The 17,916-nt window shown below is 50.7% G+C and overlaps 1 protein-coding gene across 1 annotated transcript in view; it reads left to right on the forward strand.

Annotated features, from left to right (window-relative positions):
• The window catches only part of ARHGAP40 (Rho GTPase activating protein 40), a 78,012-nt gene that overhangs the window by 9,163 nt on the left and 50,933 nt on the right, over nt 1–17,916 (forward strand). The window contains 11 exon segments of the mRNA XM_024743067.1: nt 1,407–1,497; nt 2,113–2,233; nt 2,561–2,678; nt 4,430–4,465; nt 4,468–4,609; nt 6,414–6,523; nt 6,526–6,614; nt 8,141–8,278; nt 8,402–8,521; nt 10,078–10,186; nt 11,000–11,063. Of these exon segments, the coding sequence (XP_024598835.1) occupies nt 1,407–1,497; nt 2,113–2,233; nt 2,561–2,678; nt 4,430–4,465; nt 4,468–4,609; nt 6,414–6,523; nt 6,526–6,614; nt 8,141–8,278; nt 8,402–8,521; nt 10,078–10,186; nt 11,000–11,063 (1,138 nt within the window).

The raw sequence follows: 17,916 nt of genomic DNA on the forward strand, positions 1-17,916 counted from the left end.
TATATATATATATATATATATATATATATATAATTTTGCATGTGAAAACAATTCCTGCTCGTTGTAGGACATTTGGGAAATAGAGCAAAAATACAAAAATGAAAAATGCAATTCAGATATAAGCTCTATTAACTTTCAGGGTATCATCTTCCTTTTTGTTTTTCATGTGTGTGTATAGCCTTTTTTCACTAAATATTCTAGAATTATGGGCACTTCCCAGTCACTGTATCGTTCAGCTATTGTCACAGTAATGCTACATAATATAGAACCCCAAAACTCATGACTTAAAACAATTATTTACTCTGTTTGGGGGTGAACTGGGGGTCAGTTGGCTGATCTAGGCTGTTGGCAGGGTCTGGGTCTGCTTCATATTCCTCTCATTCTCCTGGGACTAGAAGGCTATCTGGAGCCTGTCCTTATGGCAAGAGGGCACGAGAGGGCAAACCCTACCACACCACGCATTTTAAACCTCTGTGTGCATCACAGAGTCTACTGTTCCACTGGCCAAAGCTGTCACCTGAATGACCAGCAAGGAGTGGGAAAGTACTTTCTGCTTCTTTCATGGGAAGGATTGCAAATTCACATGGCCAAGGATATGGATACAAGGAAACAGTATTATCATTTACCACAACTATTAAACATTCTTTGAAAACATTATTTTTAATCAGGGCACTGTTTCCCTCCTTGTGGATGTGATTTATTTAACCATTTCTTATTAGTGGACATTTATTATTTCATGATTTTCTATCATAAAACACAATCACTATGGCTGCACACACAACTTTGAATGCATCTTAGATTATTTTAGAATATACTTATTCAGTTCTTGGTATATATCAGCCTTCAATAGTGTACGAGAGTGTTCATCTCACTGCATCACTGTCAACATCACACACTGTGATTTTTTTTGTTTGCTTCTTCAAAGACAAGAGGATGGGGGATAAGAAAGGCCAGGGGTAGGGGTTTCGCAGAGAAGCATGTAGATGGTTGAAGAGAGAAGGAAGGAAATTAGAGAAGATTGGGAAGGAGGAATTTGCCCAAGAAGACTGCAAGGTAGGATGGGAAATACATTTCTTCAGAACTCAGCCTGTCCTTGCAGACCTAGGCCCTCTACCCTAGGCCATTGTCACATGTCATACCCAGCACTCCCTGGGGCTGCAGCACGTTTTCCTTTGAACATCTCTTTATCCAGCTGAGATTTACTGCTCTGTGGTGCACCTAATGTTTTCATGATCACTGAGGCCAAAGGTTCTGTTGAAGAGATGTGGAGAATTTTTAGCTCAGCCATCCTCCAGAGAGCTCAGTGCGAAAGCGTCTGATTCTAGTTACCCACGAGATCTCGCAGGTTGGAGCCCAGCTGTCATTCCAGGAAGTGAAATGCCCCTTCTGCTCTTTGACTTCCGCAGAAACTTGCCTTTTCAGCGTGTCCCTCGACACCCTGCTGGAAGCTGACCGTAGATCCCTCCCCAGCACCCAGGTCCTGCTGCTCCTTCAAGCCGGAAGTTATCCCCAGATTGGGCTCATTTAGCCCATGAGAGGCTGGCTCTGGAGCCATTATTGGGAGACGTCTAGCCTGGGAGATAAGAATGTGGACTGTAGAATCGGGAGACTTGGGTTCAAATTCGGTCTCTGACATTTGGTAGCTGAGACACTTGAGATGAACTTTTTTTGAATTTTTAACAAAGGAGTCTTTAATAGTGTCTTAAACTTTAAAAAATTTTGCACAATCAAATAACAGAATTTAACATTCAATTGGAAGAGAGTCAAATTTTTACGGTTGACCCTTGAACAGCACGGAGGTTAGTCCACGTGTAACTTATACTCATCCTTGGGATGAATTTTTAAACCTCTATGAGCCTTTCTTTCAGTATCTGCAGAGGAAGGTTAGAATAACAGCATGCTCCTTTTATTATGGATGAAATGAGATAAATGCACGGGAAGCTCTCAGAACAATCCCTGGCTCATGGCAGCGGCCAAGAAAGCTGTTCTCATTTTGAGGGAAAGCTCCTCCAAACTCTCTCTTCTTTCTGGTTTTCATGGGAGACAAACACACATGGTTGAAACCCGGTTTCCAATGGTTGCTGGTTTAAACATTGGTTTCTTTCTCCCATAGCTGCTGTCCTGTTTGGAAGAGAGACGGCTGGACACATCGGGCATTCTCAGGGTGCCAGGGTCAAAGTTATGGTTCGGCTTCCCTACTTCGTTGAGGCTGTGTCTCCCAGCACCCTCCTCCGTGCGTTAAGCCAGGAGAGAATCCATTTCATGGTTTATCAGTGTTCTGTCTTTGGTATCTGTTTGGGTCATGGAATCCCAGGAGGGTTTGGAAGGGTGAAGTTGGCACAATACAGCAGAGGGGTTGAGAGTGCGGGCCCCGGAGTCAGACTACTCACATTTATTGAGCAAAACCCTGTGCTGAGTGACTTACACACATTAGGCCATTAGACTTACACACATCTTATCACCACTTCGCAGATGAGGAAACTGAGGCCCAGAGGAGCGGCAGAGTGACTTTCACTGGAGCCTTGAGCCAACTTCTCATCAGCGCCCCTCCTTCCTTCAGGGGCTGGAACACAAGCTGAATCACAACGACGCATCTGATTTGCTCCAAATGCCCCTCCAGGCACTGCTGGCGCCTCTGCTCACCGCGGAGTACCTCCAGGCCTTCCCTGTGCTGCCCAGTGAGCATGCCCAGCCCTTTGTGTTTGGGGGGAAGAGTGTCTGACTGACAAGGCACTGGCCTTGGCCGGAGAGGGGAGGTGGTGGGAAGACAGGACTGTCCCTGTGACCTCAAGCTGTGAGTGCGTGCACATTTGACTATGTGTGTGCATGCATGCACGTGTGTGGATGTGTATCCATGCATGTGCTGTGTGTGTATGCACGTGTGTGTGTGTGTGTGTGTGTGTGTGTGTGTGTGTGTAGTGTGACAGGGGAGGAGAGGAGGGTAAGGGTTTGCCCACCACAGTCCCTATCAGTCCCCACTGGACCGGTTTTCTTCCCTTCAAGATATCCACGGGGTCGAGCCGTCTGTGTGCCCGTCTGCAGACCGGCATGAATCACATGGATCTCTCTCTGTTTATATCCCACATGTATAAGTTCCTGCCTGGACTTCCTCCCAATCCATAGAGAGTAAACACAGTCACTGCTGGTTTTCGCAGAAGAATAAAGCTTTCGACCTTGAGAGAAACCCAAGGATACGCTCTCTTTCCCTCTCTCTGTGATTCTCCGAAAAGCTTCAGAGCTCAGGCAGTCTGATCTCCACTCCCAAGCAGAGGGCAGGGACCCTGAGAAATCCTCTCCAACATTTGCTTCTCATATAGATGGAATCAGAGCTGATCACTCGACAGCTTCAAGCTCTCTGAAACCCACTGGGAATAAACTCTGACTCCGTACCCATCTCATGTCCTTCTCTGTCGCCACCACCCGGCCAGGTTCTCCTGCTTCGACGTGCCCGTTTCTCTTTCCTTCTTCTGAGTGCCTGCACTTGCTGCTCTTTCTGCCTGGAAATTCACCCCTTTATTAGGCTGACTGCATCTTGGCACTCACATGTCAGCTCAATGTCAAGGCTGGAAAGAGACCGTCCTGTCCTGGCAAGCCTGCCCACCCAGGCACCACTTGTTACAATACTCTGCTTACGTTCTTCTTAGTACAAATCAGTGTTTGAAGCCACTTAGTTATTTCTTTGCTTGATATTGTCTGTCTTCTCCCCCTGAAACATACACTCCACAAACCTGCCTCTCTGTTTCTTTCACCACAATGTCCTGGGTCCTCGGACTGGAGCCTGGCACCTAAAGGATGCTTAACCATATTTGCTGAGTGAGTAAATGAATGAATGAAGGCCACACAGGATCTGAGGGACGAAACCCTAGGCACTCAGCCTCTGTGTCCCCCACACAGCTGTTCCCCGGGCTCCAGCTGGCTCACCGCTGATGCGTGTGGTCTGGCTCTGGTGAACTGTTCCTCTGAATTCTACAACACCAGAGATCCTGACCTCAGGCGTGGGACAGCTTTTCCTTTCTAACCCTCAAAACACAAAGGTTCTCATTAATCCTTGTCTCCAGGAGCTATTCACTTCCTAGAGATGATGGCTGGTTCCTTGCCTTTCTGACCCTGGGCCATAGGTCTGAGGCTGCACATCTGGGCATGTGTGTGTGAGTGCATGTGAATGTATGTGTGCATGCACACATGTGTGTTACTTTTTATTCACACAGTACAGAGAGTGAACCTCGAGACCAGCACTGGCTGGGCCTCTGTCTGAGCTACACTAGCCCGGGAAACAGTTCCAGGCCTTAGGAGGAAAGATTTCCTGGCCGTTCCTGTTCTTTCCAGCTCTAGAATCTCCCCTCCTCGAGAAGGGGCCTCCAACCCCAGGGAGGGATGGTTCCTGAGCCTCTCATGGGGACGGGAGACCAAGCCCTCCCTCTTCCCGCAGACATCCCGGACCTGACCCAGTGCCTGCAGTCCCTTCACTGTTCATCCAGATCCTCCCAGAACCCAGCAGAAACATCCCGAAGGAAAAGTTACCACGAGCTGCCTTCACTCTACCACCTCGGCCTACACCCAAAATAATGCCTCCAAATGTGCTCAGTCATTCATTCCACAACTATGCCAGGTGCTGGGGTGCAATGGTCACCAACCATGATGGCCAAGACATTTAAAAAAAATAAATTTATTTAATTTATTTATTTTTGGCTGCGTTGGGTCTTCGTTGCTGCGTGCGGGCTTTCTCTAGTTGCGGCGAGTGGGGGCTACTCTTCGTTGCGGTGCGCGAGCTTCTCATTGTGGTGGCTTCTCTTGTTGCGGAGCACGGGCTCTAGGTGCGCAGGCTTCAGTAGTTGTGGCTCGTGGGCTCTAGAGCGCAGGCTCAGTAGTGGTGGCACACGGGATTAGTTGCTCCGGGGCATGTGGGATCTTCCCGGACCAGGGCTCGAACCCGTGTCCCCTGCACTGGCAAGCAGATTCTTAACCACTGTGCAACCAGGGAAGTCCTGCCAAGTCTTTCCTGAGACTTTTTCCCTAAAGAAAGCAGATGGGTCTTGGAAGGGAATGGTGCTTCCCAGAGTGGGCACTGCGAACATTAGTGTTACGTGGTGTTAACAGGTGTCACTGGGAAAAGGGGCTCTGTATCCAAATAAGATGGGTAAACATTGAGTTAATGAAACAAAGTTAAGGATCATTCTTTCCTACAAGACGTCTCAGAGGCTTTGATATGCTAAGGCTTCCTGAGTCTCCAAGTGGGACTAGAGAATATAGCATTTTCCAAACTTAGTTGTTCACGGACCTCTTTCGTTGTGGAAGACATTGTATGGCACTGGTATTCTCTGGGGCACCCGTTTGGGAAACACTCTTAGGGAGTTCCCACTGTGTGTTATGAGAGTGGGTGCTCAGCACTGGGGGCTGGGGCTGGATGTAGGCTTCACTTAGCTCCCAGCACTCTCCTGGCTATCCTTGGGTCGGACTCAAGATGCACCTCTAGGGTGAGGCTGTGAGGAAACACCAGTTCTACCGGAACCCTTGTCTGGAGTAAACATAGGAGCCCCCGAGAAGTGTCTGTAACCAGGTAGTGCTGGGCTCAGGGGACCTCCTCTCCTTATGCCTTAGCTTTGGTTACAGAGACAGCCTCTTAGAATTTCTGTTCCTTTTTCAGTAAACTGAGGATAATAATAGCATCTTGTGTGATTGGGGAATTACAAGAGCTAACACATGAGGAATCATAGAGTAGAAGATGTAATACTTTTCAGTATTTGCCCTTCCTTCTTTCCATCCTTTCTGCCTTCCATCATCCATCCATCCATCCATCTTTCCTTCCATTCCTTCCTCCTTCCCTTCAGCCTTACTGGCTATGTGGCCTTGGACACATTCTCCAAACCACAGTTTCCTTCTCTGCAAAATGGGTACAATAATAGAATCTATTTTATAGAGTTGTGAGGATTAAGTGAGAAGATAAAAGTATGTAAGGTGCTAACAAAGGGGCCATGAGTGCAAAGAATACTTAATACATTGTAGCTGTTTTCATCTTCCCCCTTTCTTCCCATTGTCTCTGCTTCCCTATTCTTTCCTTTGCATCCCGGGCAGATCCAGACTTCAGAAGAAGGAGCTGACGTGAGGCTCTCCAGGAAAAGACCCACTTCCTGGAGTTGTGGTCCTTTCCTGCCTGGGAGGTGTGGTCTGACCCAGATGTCTCAGTAACATCTGGGGGAGCAGGGAAGTGGGAAGGTTTGGGCCACTTTTTGCGGAGCAGGAAACTGAGACACAGGTTGTGGGATGGGCTGATGGCAAAGCTGAAACCAGAACCCCTATTCCAGTCCCTGGCTCCTTCCAGGTGTCCCCAGGTTGTGCAGCGTGACGTTCTGGGAAGGGTAGGGAGCACCAGGTGTGTGCTGAGGTTTGAGGGAGGTTCTGTGTCCCACCTCCAGGCACTCCTGGAATTCTTCCCAGTGGCCCGGGGGGCCGAGCAACAAGATGATGCTTTGGAGCGTTTCCACGGAGATGACCCCTCATCTCTTCCAGCACCAAGGGGGACCCCCAAACTCCCCAGGGGCAGAGAGAAGCAGCTGGCAGAGGGTACAGCTGAGGTGGTGCGGATGATAGCGCAATACTAGGATCTGCTCTGGACGGTGAGTGCTGTGGGCAACCACGAATGGAGGGGATGGCGCATCCACCCAGGTAGCAGGGACAGGCCCCGTCTTCCTCCAGGTACAGCTGTCCTGATGCCCCTGCCCTCCAGGGTTGTGGGTACTGTCCTTTCAAATCCCCAGTGGTATCTCTTGCGGGACCTTTGCTGGATCCTACGTGTAGGCCAGAGTCTTCTTCCTCCCCCTGCCTTTGTATCCAAGAGGGGTCTACACTTTCTGTCTCCACTGCCACACCTCAGTCAGCCCACTGCCGTCTGATGTACCCCAGGTTATGGGTGTTCTCTGAGCCCCCGCAAAGATTCCTTCACATCAAAGCGTTAATGATACTGAGAAAGCCCCACCCCTGAGACTCAGGAGCACAGGGGCTGCCGAAGACAGAGACTGGAGTCAGATGACCAGGACACCCCCGCCCCACCGTGAGCCTTGCCCTGAGTGACAATCCAGAGCAAGAGGGAGGGGCAAAAGTAGGGAGAGAGACCCCACTGCGGCCTACCTGTGGTCACATGCCAAGGCCCGTGGAATTTGAGGGTGGAGCCGGAGCACAGAGAAGACCCGGCCGGCACTCCCATGACTGCAAGGTAGCACCGCCACCACTGCTTGTGAGACCACTCCACTGAGACGTGCAGCCTCCTCCATCCATCTCTCCGTTCGTCCTTTCATCTAGTCACCCATCCATACACCTCGATCCATCAGTCCACCCACCCACCCATCCAGCCAGCCCTCCACGCATCCATCCATCCATCCATCCACTCAACTTTGGCCCCTCCCTTTCTCTCTCTCACCTTCCCTCTCTCCCTCTCTCCCTTCCTCCCTTCTATCCTTCCCTTCATCTCTGAAGTCATAAGATAGTTAATACCTTAATGACTTCTTGTAAAACTTTCAGGCAACACGGATGTAGATAAAGTAAAATAGGAAAATCCTCTTCCTCCCCCTCCCATATGTGTCACCTTGTTTGGGTGTCACACAGCCAGTAAACAGAGGAGCCCAGAATGGAACCCAGTCCTGTCAGAGTCCAGGGCACATGCCCTTTATTATCAGGGTCCATGGAGTCTGGATTCTCCTGACTGTCTGCTGGGTTCTGATTTGACAGAGGAGTATGGGTTGATCCAGGCGTCTTTGGGGATCTGCCAGTGAGGGCTGGCTGGGGTTCTCAAAGCCTTAGCCCACTGCAGGTGTGTTCCTTGGGGACACCCCCGCTTGGGTAAGACAATGAACACCTGTCCCACAGCAGGTGCAGTGCCCTCCAGACTCTGTCTTGGAAGATCCCTGTCAGGAAGCCCAAGGGTGGGCTCTGCTCTCAGAGTCCCCTACTCCATGGCCCCCTTTAGGGACTAAATGGCCCCCCTCCTCCCATCAAACTAGTGCTTCAGCCCCAAGTTCAACAAATACATCTTGCCAAGCTCTGTTTGAGACGCTGGGACAGGGAAGAGGCCCCAGTGACCCTGGCGGCTCTGCTTCTCACCCCAGCAACCCGACGCCCCTGCTAAGACTTGATTCTTTCTGGCCAGGTTGCTTTCTTGGTGGCCCAGGTGTGAAAACTGAACGACAGCATTCGCCGGTGCCCCCAGCTCTGCGATGGGGGACTCAAGACCTGGCTGCGAAGGATGCACGCAGACAGGAACCAGGCGAAGGACGGCCCCGAATTGGTAAGTGAGCCCTGCACCACCGCCCGCCCCCACAGGTGGAAGAAGAAAGGGGCAAGGGGTGGCGGGAGGGCACCTGGTGACCGTGCCTTCGCATCTTCTGCATCAGCCGGGACTCATGACCAGGCTGCCGGGAACGGCGCTGCCGACTGTGGCCACCAGGGGGCGTCCCGGGCCCGTCTCAGCGAGAGAGGAGGCGGGGTCTCAGAAACGAGGGAGGTGACGCGGCTGAGCAAGGAGGAAATGGTGGGGCAGTGCGGGGTCTTCTGGAAGCTGTCACCGCTGCCTCATTTTTAGGCAGCACTTGTGTGCTTTGCCAAGGGTTAGGAAAGTGGGGTTTGCTTTGTTGGGTGTCGAGTGATTGGGGTGGGGAGGGGGGCAGTAGAAGAGAGGGGACTTCTAAGAATACTGTTTCCAGGAGGAGTCCAGAACGGGGAAGTTGGCAGTGTCGCCTTGTGCATCATGTGTATTTATGTAAACCTAGATGCATGCGTCTGGAGGTGCCCTGCACGCACTCCTGTTGTGTGTGAGGGTGAACGCATGTGCACACGTGTTTCTATAGCCTGTGTTTATGTATGCACGCTTTGGGGGACATTGTGTATGTGGACGTATGATCCGTGCACAAGCAGCTGGTGTGGGTGTGTTGTGTGTGTGCATACTGTATTCTGAGTGCAGGCCACCTCCCTTTACCCCTTACAGGAACCTCTCCCCTGCAGGGAACAGGGTGCTGGTGCAGGGAGAGGTCAGCCCCTTGGAGCTGAAGGCCATTGAGGGGAGTTGTGCCTGCTGTTGACCGTTCCCTTTCTGGGGTGGTCAGAGCTGGGTTCTCCAGCCTTCTCAGAAAACTTCTTGGCTCCAAATCGTCATGGTGATAGCCATGATTCATTCATTTATTCATTCATTCATTTCACAGGTATTTAATGAATGCCTATTCTAGACCAGGTACCATGTGGAATGCTAGAATCACAAGGAAAAGAACAGACAGGGGCCCTGGACCTACAAGTTCACAGCCCTGTGGAAGACATAGACATGAGTCAAATAGCCATAAAGTAAATATCAAGTTACAAGCTGTATTAGGTTGTATAAGAAATACAGGGAACAATGCGAATGTAAAACAAGGCACCTGGTATAGTGTGAGAAATGAGGTAAGGCATCTAGGCACCAAAAACTGCATGTGCAAAGGTCCTGAGTCGGTGTGGCCAAAGAGCTGGAAGAGGATCCATGGGGATGATCTGCAGCTGTCACTCCAGCTTGTAAGAAACAGCTTGAACTCTCAGGAGCCTCCTTGATGGAATTGGCACAAAGGCCTCTTGGACTGTTGGTCCTTAGCAAGTGTCTAGTCCAGTTCCTCCTTGTACAGATGGGAAAACTGAGGCTCAGAGAGGGAAAGGGCCTTGCCCAGAGCCACACAGCAAATTGGGGACAGACTTTGGAATTGAGCTCAGAATATCTATAATTATATGATACTTACATACTAATTATAATTAACATACATACTCATACAACATTCATAATCCATCTTGACTTAGAATTTGCCCCCCCACTGCAGGCTCTTGTCCTCATCTGTCACTCATCCCACTACTCCCACAGCTTCCACTCTGATGCCCAGCAGGAAGGGGCCTTGTGGCAGGGGACCCATGGCTGGCCCTCCCCTAGTGCCGTCCAGCTGCCTCTTCCCTGCCTCTGGGTGCTGGGCTCCTTCCTGGGCTCCGGCTCTCTCAGGAGGGTCCGTATGTCTCATCTTCCACCTGTGACCAAAAATCAGTGAGACCGGCCCTTCCAGTCCTGGGCTCCATACGCAGTGGTTCTTGCTGCCTCTAGAAGAGCCAGTGGCTTGCTTCTCTCTGTCTTACAGCAACAGGTCCATAAAGTCAGCCCGCAACCTCCTCCACGGAGTCAGAGGGAATATCAGTAAGTTTCCAGTGGGGAATGAGTCTGAGCCCAGGTCACTGGGAGCTCTTTGACCTTGAGGGCTCACTGGACCCCTCTGGGGGAGGCCAGAGTCCACCCTGGGATGAATATCCCCCTCAGGCCTCTGTCTCCCGTGAAACCAAGTGGAACCCTGCTGTGAGGTCAAGGGTCAGCTTGTGCACGCCTTAGGATTCCGTCCTGGAGCTTGGAGTTTTGCCTGGAGCTGGCATCAGACACGGAGGGGGCAGACTTTTTGTTTAGTGTGACAGTTGTCAGTACCTCCAGTGAAATTGATGCTTCTGGGCCAGCCTAGCTGAAGTGGACCTCCTCCTGGGCCAGTGACCGTGGATTCCTTAAGGAATTCTGTAAACATGTGTCCAGCTCTGAGAGTCCCCAGCTTTGTGGGGACCGAGGATGGGCAGCTGTCCTCAGTTGCATTCTCTGGAGCAATGATTCTCAAACTTGAGTGGTGCGTCAGAATCACCCCGAGGGCTATTAAGACACAGGTGGCTGGGCCCTGAGAATCTGCATTTCTAACAAGTTTCCAGGTCCTGCTAACGCGAAGACCACACTTTGAGAGCCACCGGCTAAGGAGCAGAGGCTAAGACAAGGCTTTGGGTGTAGTGATACTTTGAGGGAGGGTCCTCAGACAAAGCCTTACAAGGGAGGGAGGGAAGGAGGAGAAGGGGTGATGTCCAGCCGTGGCCACAAGGGGGCTCTGGAGCACAAATTGCATCAGAGTGGCTCCCTTTGGCTGCGGGGAAGGAGGCTGGTCTTTCCTACCTCAACCTCCTTCAACCCTGCTTCCCACAGGTGAGCATCGCCTGGACCCAGATGCCCACCTTTTAGATCTGTACTGCACCAACCCCCATGGCGAGTGGGGGGGTCATCATACAGAACCCCACCTAAGCCCCTGGGCTCTAAGAAGCAGCCTGGATGCCACATCCCTGCCCCTGCGGGCTGGGTGTACTCGGCGTGGGAGCACAGGTACTTAAGGAGAAAGTCGAGATTGTCCTCCAAGGTGACCTTCTCCTCTGAGATGCCTCTCAGAACCCACAAAGTACCCCGTAGAACCACACACATTGAGCCCTCACTCCAGGGTGGGCTCCTACACCATGCTTGCTGTATGCCAACACCTCTTGGGGACTTAGACCTGCATGGATTTTTGTCTGTGATCTCCAGCCCTGAGGAGAATAAAAAACATAGCACCCCTATCAAGGGGCAAGTTTTCCTTTTTTTCCAGGAAAAAATTGCTTTGAGAGTGGCCCTATGATGTATAGTGGACAGAACTGGAGAAGAAGCCAGGAGAGCTCTGTGGCCTTGGGCAAGCCTCTTGGCCTTTCTGAGCCCTTGTGAAAGTGAGAGGATTGGGCCTCGGTGAAGGGGAGCAAGAACTGTGGCCGGGGACAGCACCAGAGGGGACTGGAAAGAGGAAAAACCTCTCCCTTCACAGTGCCCATATTTTAAATATTGCTTTGGAAAATCATGTCATTTTGTAAAATGGTATTTAAGTTCTGTTTGAACATTAAGGGCATAAGTTAAGTGTCACTTTTACTTCATTCAAGTTTTTTTCTCCCCAGTCTAGCTCTCAGTGGGTGTTGTCCTTCCAGTGAGCTAACACGGGAGCTTGGTGATGAGGACGTCTTGCTGTGTTTCTCAACGTGGTCTGTTCACACCTTGAACCTGCAGCCACCCAGAAGGGCCAGGAAGAGAATCAGCGGGGGAGGGTTGGAGTCATGACGACAGTTGTTGAAGGGCAGGGGGCTGCAGGGGCAGCTTCTCTGGGATCCTGTCCCATCCCTCTCCTATGGTCCCAGGTCTCTTCCTCCTCTTTCCGCTACCCTGGGTCTGTCTCCTTGGGACAGGTGAAGCCTCATTCATTCAACAATGAATTTATTAAGCCCTTCATATATGCCAAGAGCTTTATAAGTTTAATTTTCACAGTAATCCAGGTCTTCATTTGTGTTCCCCCTGAAGCAGACCCTGAAATAATGATTCAAGGGCAAAGAGTGATCCCAGGAAACACAAGGGAGTGGGAAGTTAAGAAGGGGAGGCAGCCCATAAAAGAATGCATCATCAAGCAAGTTACCACTGTGGGCACCAGAGCTTAATTCTCCTGGAGAACTCTGAGAAACAATGGAGAAGATACTCATCAGTTATCCACACCCAGAGGGCAAGGGAGCTGGGTATTTATTCATCAGCTCCTGTGAGTGATTGGCTGAGGACTCCTCCTGACAAGCGTGGGCATTTTGTTCCCTGGCACTTCCAGCCGGCATGAGCACAGGCATAGTTTGCTCCGGTAGCCAGAGATAGCCCTCAGGTAAAGGGATGTAGATGCTGGCAATTAGAAGTTAACCACCGGACACTGAAATGGTAGGTGATGAAAGGGTATCGCTGGTACATTGATAGTACCTGCTTGACCCTGTAAGGTGATGACGATGAGGGCGATGCTAATGGGTGTGATGGTGATGCTGGTGATGTTGACGATACCAAGAGTTTTATAAACTGAATCTTCACCATAATCCAGTGTTTTAGTTTGAGTGAGGATGTGATGACGGCAGCTAATGGTCACTAAGCACTAAGTACGTAGCAGGTGCTTTACATATGTTAACTCCTTTAATCCTCACAACAGTCTTCTGAAACACGATATTATTATGGCCAATAAATGACAGGATTCAATACCAGTGCAGGTTGGTCTGGTGTCAAGCTGCGAGCTCTTAACTATTTTAGACTACAAATCCACGCTATGTTGCCTTAAATATCTATATTTTAAACTACTTTCATGACAATCGCTTTGTCAGTCTCTGCTTCTCTCTCCCCACCTCCCACAATGCAAACACCCTCAGAAGCAGAAAGACGGAACCAAGAAAACTTAGTGAGGAGGGATCGACATTAATCCTAGAACTGCCTGGCAGGGCGTTTGGAGATTGTAGCAGGTTACGAGCCTTTAAGTGGTCTCAGTCTCCCCAGCAGCCACATCCGAAGAGTGTAGAATGGATGAAGCATGAGTTTCGCCCAGCAGTAGCCCCAGAATCCTGTGAAATGGGTATTACCATGGTCCCATTTTACATATGAAGGAACTGAAGTTCAGACACGCTAAACTATGTGTCTAAAGTCACACTGAGAGTGAGAATCTTGGATGCCTGATTCCAAATCCATTGCTCTTTCAGCCACACCACAAGTGCCTGAAGCAGGAACAGGACCTGGTAGGTGCTAGTGGGAGAGGACAGTCAGGAGCAGACACAGGGAGATTGGGCACATTTTCCATGTGGGGCTCAGCTAGAGTTGCTGCTTCTGTTCCTCAATTCCTCCCTGCCCGCTGCAAACCACCTCCAAGCCCTGTTGGATCTCCCACCAAAATGTACCCCAATCCCCCCCTACTTCACTCCTTTGCTCCTACTATCATCCTAGTCCAAGCCTCTGTCATCTACATGCCTTTGATGGTGATGGTGATGGTGTTGGTGATAATGACGGTGGTGGTGATGGTGATCGTGATGATGATGATGGTGGTGATGATGGTGGTGGTGATGGTGATGGTGGTGATGATGGTGGTGGTGATGGTGATGGTGATGATGGTGGAGGTGATGGTGGTGATGGTGATGGTGATGACGATGGTGGTGATGGTGATGATGATGATGATGGTGGTGATGATGATGGTGGTGATGGTGATGATGGTGATGGTGGTGATGATGGTGGAGGTGATGGTGATGATGGTGATGGTGATGACGATGGTGGTGATGGTGATGATGGTGGTGATGATGATGGTGATGATGATGGTGGTGGTGATGATGGTGATGATGATGGTGGTGGTGATGATGATGGTGATGATGATGGTGGTGGTGATGATGGTGAAAAAAATGGTGATGATGGTGTTGGTGATGATGATGGTGTTGGTGGTGGTGATGATGATGATGATGATGATGGTGGTGATGATGGTGGTGGTGATGGTGATGGTGGTGATGATGGTGGAGGTGATGGTGGTGATGGTGATGGTGATGACGATGGTGGTGATGGTGATGATGATGATGATGGTGGTGATGATGATGGTGGTGGTGATGTTGATGGCAGTGGTGGTGGTAGTGGTGATGGTACAAAGTCTCAGTGGCTTCCATGCCTTTTAACTACTCTCTCTCCTTGCCCTCCTATCTATCCTCTGTATAGCAGCCATAGTGACACTTGTAAAACAAAAATTCAATTCTACTAAAAGCCCTCTTACTGAAAACCTTCCAGAGGGATCCCACACCACTTAAAGTAGTATCCCAACTCCTTACCCTGGCCTATGAGGTCCATCCATTGTCTCTGATGACACTTCACCCACCCTGCCTGTCACTTTGCAGAGCCAGCCACATGAGCCTCCTTTCCATTCCTCAGACATAGCAGGTTCATTCCTGCTTTTGGGCATCTGCACGTGCTGTTCTCTCTGCCCAGAACATTCTCCCCTCAGCTACTCTCACAGCCAGCTTCTTTCACCTCCTGGTCTCAGCTCACATGTCCCTTCCTTCCAGAGGCCTTCTCTGACCATCCCCTTTGAACTGTTTGAAGTTGCTTCCTCTCTTCCTCTCTCTCTCTCTCTCTCTCATCACCTTAATTAATTTTCTTCCTAGAATTTATCATTACCTGAAATTATCACATTTAATTAGTTTTTCCCCATCTGTGACCCTGACTAATATGTAACCCCGGGCTTCCCTGGTGGCGCAGTGGTTGGGAGTCTGCCTGCCGATGCGGGGGACGCGGGTTTGTGCCCCGGTCCAGGAGGATCCCACATGCCGCGGAGCAGTTGGGCCCGTGAGCCATGGCCGCTGGGCCTGCATGTCCGGAGCCTGTGCTCCACGGCGGGAGGGGCCACAGCAGTGAGAGGCCCATGTACCGCAAAAAAAGAAAACCAAAAATGTAACCCCATGAAAGCAGAGACCATGTGGGACTTTGCTCACCTTTGTGGATATAATGGTGCATAGTAGGTGCTCAGTAAAAATCCACTGGCTGAATGAACAGATGCACGAATCCCTCTCTGCTCCTCTATTTCCTCCAGAAACTGTTGTCCTCACTACCTGAATTAACTCTACCTCCCTGGTTTGATGTGTGAAAATGAGGAAATGACCTATAGCAAGTGCTCATTCAGGGTTGTCATTATTACTATTAATTATCAACAAGAGCCAGGCAGCCTGAAATGGTGAGTGATGATATTATCTCCCCCATGGTTCTCAGCACCTGCTCTGGTCCCATGGCATGCCTCACCCCCTCATTAACAGGGCTGGGATCCCAGGGAGCTGTGTGGTTGGAGGGATAATCCTTTAACCTTAGCAGGAGGAGGGGCATGTGCTTCGGTGGGTGCCGGGAGCCCAGGTCTGGCTGTGTTAACTTTGTACTCAGAGAGGGCCACCAGCCATCAGCGGAGGAGCCCAGTTTAATCACATGTTAGTTTCCCTATTCATCTTCAGCGCTATCCAAGCGCTCACCTTTTCCCACCCTGTGGCATCATGGTGACTGATGATCTCACACCAGCCCTGCTGCTGGGTTAGCACAGCTCACAGCGGGTGCCCAGCTTCTGCAGGCTCTTTGCCGGCTGGACTTGGGCCGAGGTCATGTTTCTTTTAAGGCGCCTTGTTATGGACTGAATTCCATCCCCCACCCAAACTCATATGTTGAAGCCATAACCCCCCAAGGTGACTGTATTTGAAGATCCGGTTTTAAGGAGGTAACTAAGATTAACCGAGGTCAGAACCCTAACCCTGATCCCATAGGACTGGTGTCCTTATAAGAAGATGAGACACTAACATTCTCTCTATATCTGTGGGCACACAGAGGAAAGGCCATGTGAGGACACAGTGAGGAGGCAGCTTTCTGCAAGCCAGGAAGAGAATTCTCACCAGAAACCAAATTTTCTAGCACCTTGATATTGGACTTCTAGTTCCCAGAGCTGTGAGAAAATAAATGTCTGTTGTTTAAGCCCCCGGCCTGTGGTATTTTGTTATGGCAGCACAAACAGACTAAAACAAGCCCTTGCAGCCTCCAGTTTCTGAGAGGGAGGAGGGTGGGATTTGGAAAGACGCCCTCCAGTGGGAGCATTTCCTTTGGCAAATGGTGAAAATGACCCCTGAGCAGAGGAAATGTCTCACCTGTCATTCAGGTGAGTGTTTCCCTGGGAGGGGCAGTGATTATAGGGTGTCACTCCGGGCTGGCTGGTAGATGGGGCTCCAATCCAGCTCCATGGGGCTGCAGGTAACTTGCCCAAGAGAAAGATTCATCTGCTGTTTCTACACCACAGAGGGTGGGGAGGATGAAATGAGGGCGTCTGCAGTCACTCGCCAATGACATTCAATGCCAGCTAGAACGCAGCGCTGGGTTAGGCTGGGGCGAGAGTAATAAACCATCAGGGACGGTCCCAGGGCTCAGGGAACTCACAGACTACTGAGAAACACACACTAACTTAGAAACAAAATGATCTCACATCATGATAAAATTCAGAGAAAATGAAGCAGAGAGAGAGAGATGGGGGAGGAGGAGAGAGACAGAGAATGCAGGGGGTGGGAACGTGGGCGGATCTTTGTTTCGAGTGGCCAGAAAAGGGTCTTAGATTTGGGGCCCCTAGGAGCAGACTCTGAGCCAAGTATTTGGGAGGTGGTCTCAGGAAGACCCAGTGAGAGTAGAGACGTGAGATGGGGAAGGGCTGGAGCCGGTGAAGGGTGCATCAGTGAGCGTGTCAGAGCCGTGGGCAGCTGGGGCTCAGTGCTGCATGGATTTCTGGGAAAATGTGTAGTTATGCCTCTAATGCAGGCCAACCCAGGAGTACAGAAGATAGGGCATTATCCACAACTCACCCTTGATGGGTTGAGTGCCATCCCAGGAGTGTTAACTCCCTGCCTGGTCCACCAGTACTACAGGCACACAGGCTGGGCACCTTCCTGTACCAGAGAAAGATCTTGCGCAGAGAGGCCGGGGTGCTTGCAATCGGAAGCCATGGTGGTGCGTGCCAAGGGGCGTGCGTGGAGACAATGTGCACGGAGTGTCTGCTACCGAACACCTCTCTGAGGAGGTGACAATGGAACTGACACCGAAATGAGGAGAAGGGGCCAGCCATCAGAAGAGCTGGGAGAAGAGGTTTGCAGATAGAGGGAACAGAAACGACTCAGCCACGGCCGTAGTTGCTGGAGCGCCAGGGCAGAGAGGTTGTCTGGGGCAGCTGGGCTAAGGGATGGATCAGGCCCCCTCCCTGAGATTCCCCAACCCCTCCCCCACCCCTTCACCCAGGCCCCTCCCCCTCTTTGTCCTCACCAAGAGCAGAGTCACTCCACACCTGTCCCCTTGCACCTCTGCTCCCCATGTTGGCACCACATTTTCTGAACTTACTCTGTCTTCTCTGGCCTCAGAGCCTTAGCTTGTGCTTTTCCCTCTTCTGAGAATGCACTTCCACCCCATTTCTGCCTGCTGAAAATTTCCAACATGCAATCAGCAAAAATTTCTACTGAGAGACAGGCACTGGAGATGGAGCGTTGAATAATCAACACAGACCTTCCTTTCAGAGTTTACCGTCTAGTGAAGGAACAATGATGTTAAAATAACTCAGCCCACAAATTGCTATTTGTTACTTACCATTGTATTGCTAACTACAGTCGTGGGGAGTGAAAGGAAAGAGAGGGGAAGTGGACTAGGTCTGAAGTTTCCCAGGAGGCTGAAAGCCGAACAGGTGAGAGGTGGAAGGGCCCCCTGGGCAGGAGGGGGTGTGTTAGCCG

Source organism: Neophocaena asiaeorientalis, unplaced genomic scaffold, assembly GCF_003031525.2.
Source record: "Neophocaena asiaeorientalis asiaeorientalis breed wild unplaced genomic scaffold, Neophocaena_asiaeorientalis_V1.1 scaffold82, whole genome shotgun sequence".
In the NCBI taxonomy this organism is placed as follows: Eukaryota; Metazoa; Chordata; class Mammalia; order Artiodactyla; family Phocoenidae; genus Neophocaena; species Neophocaena asiaeorientalis.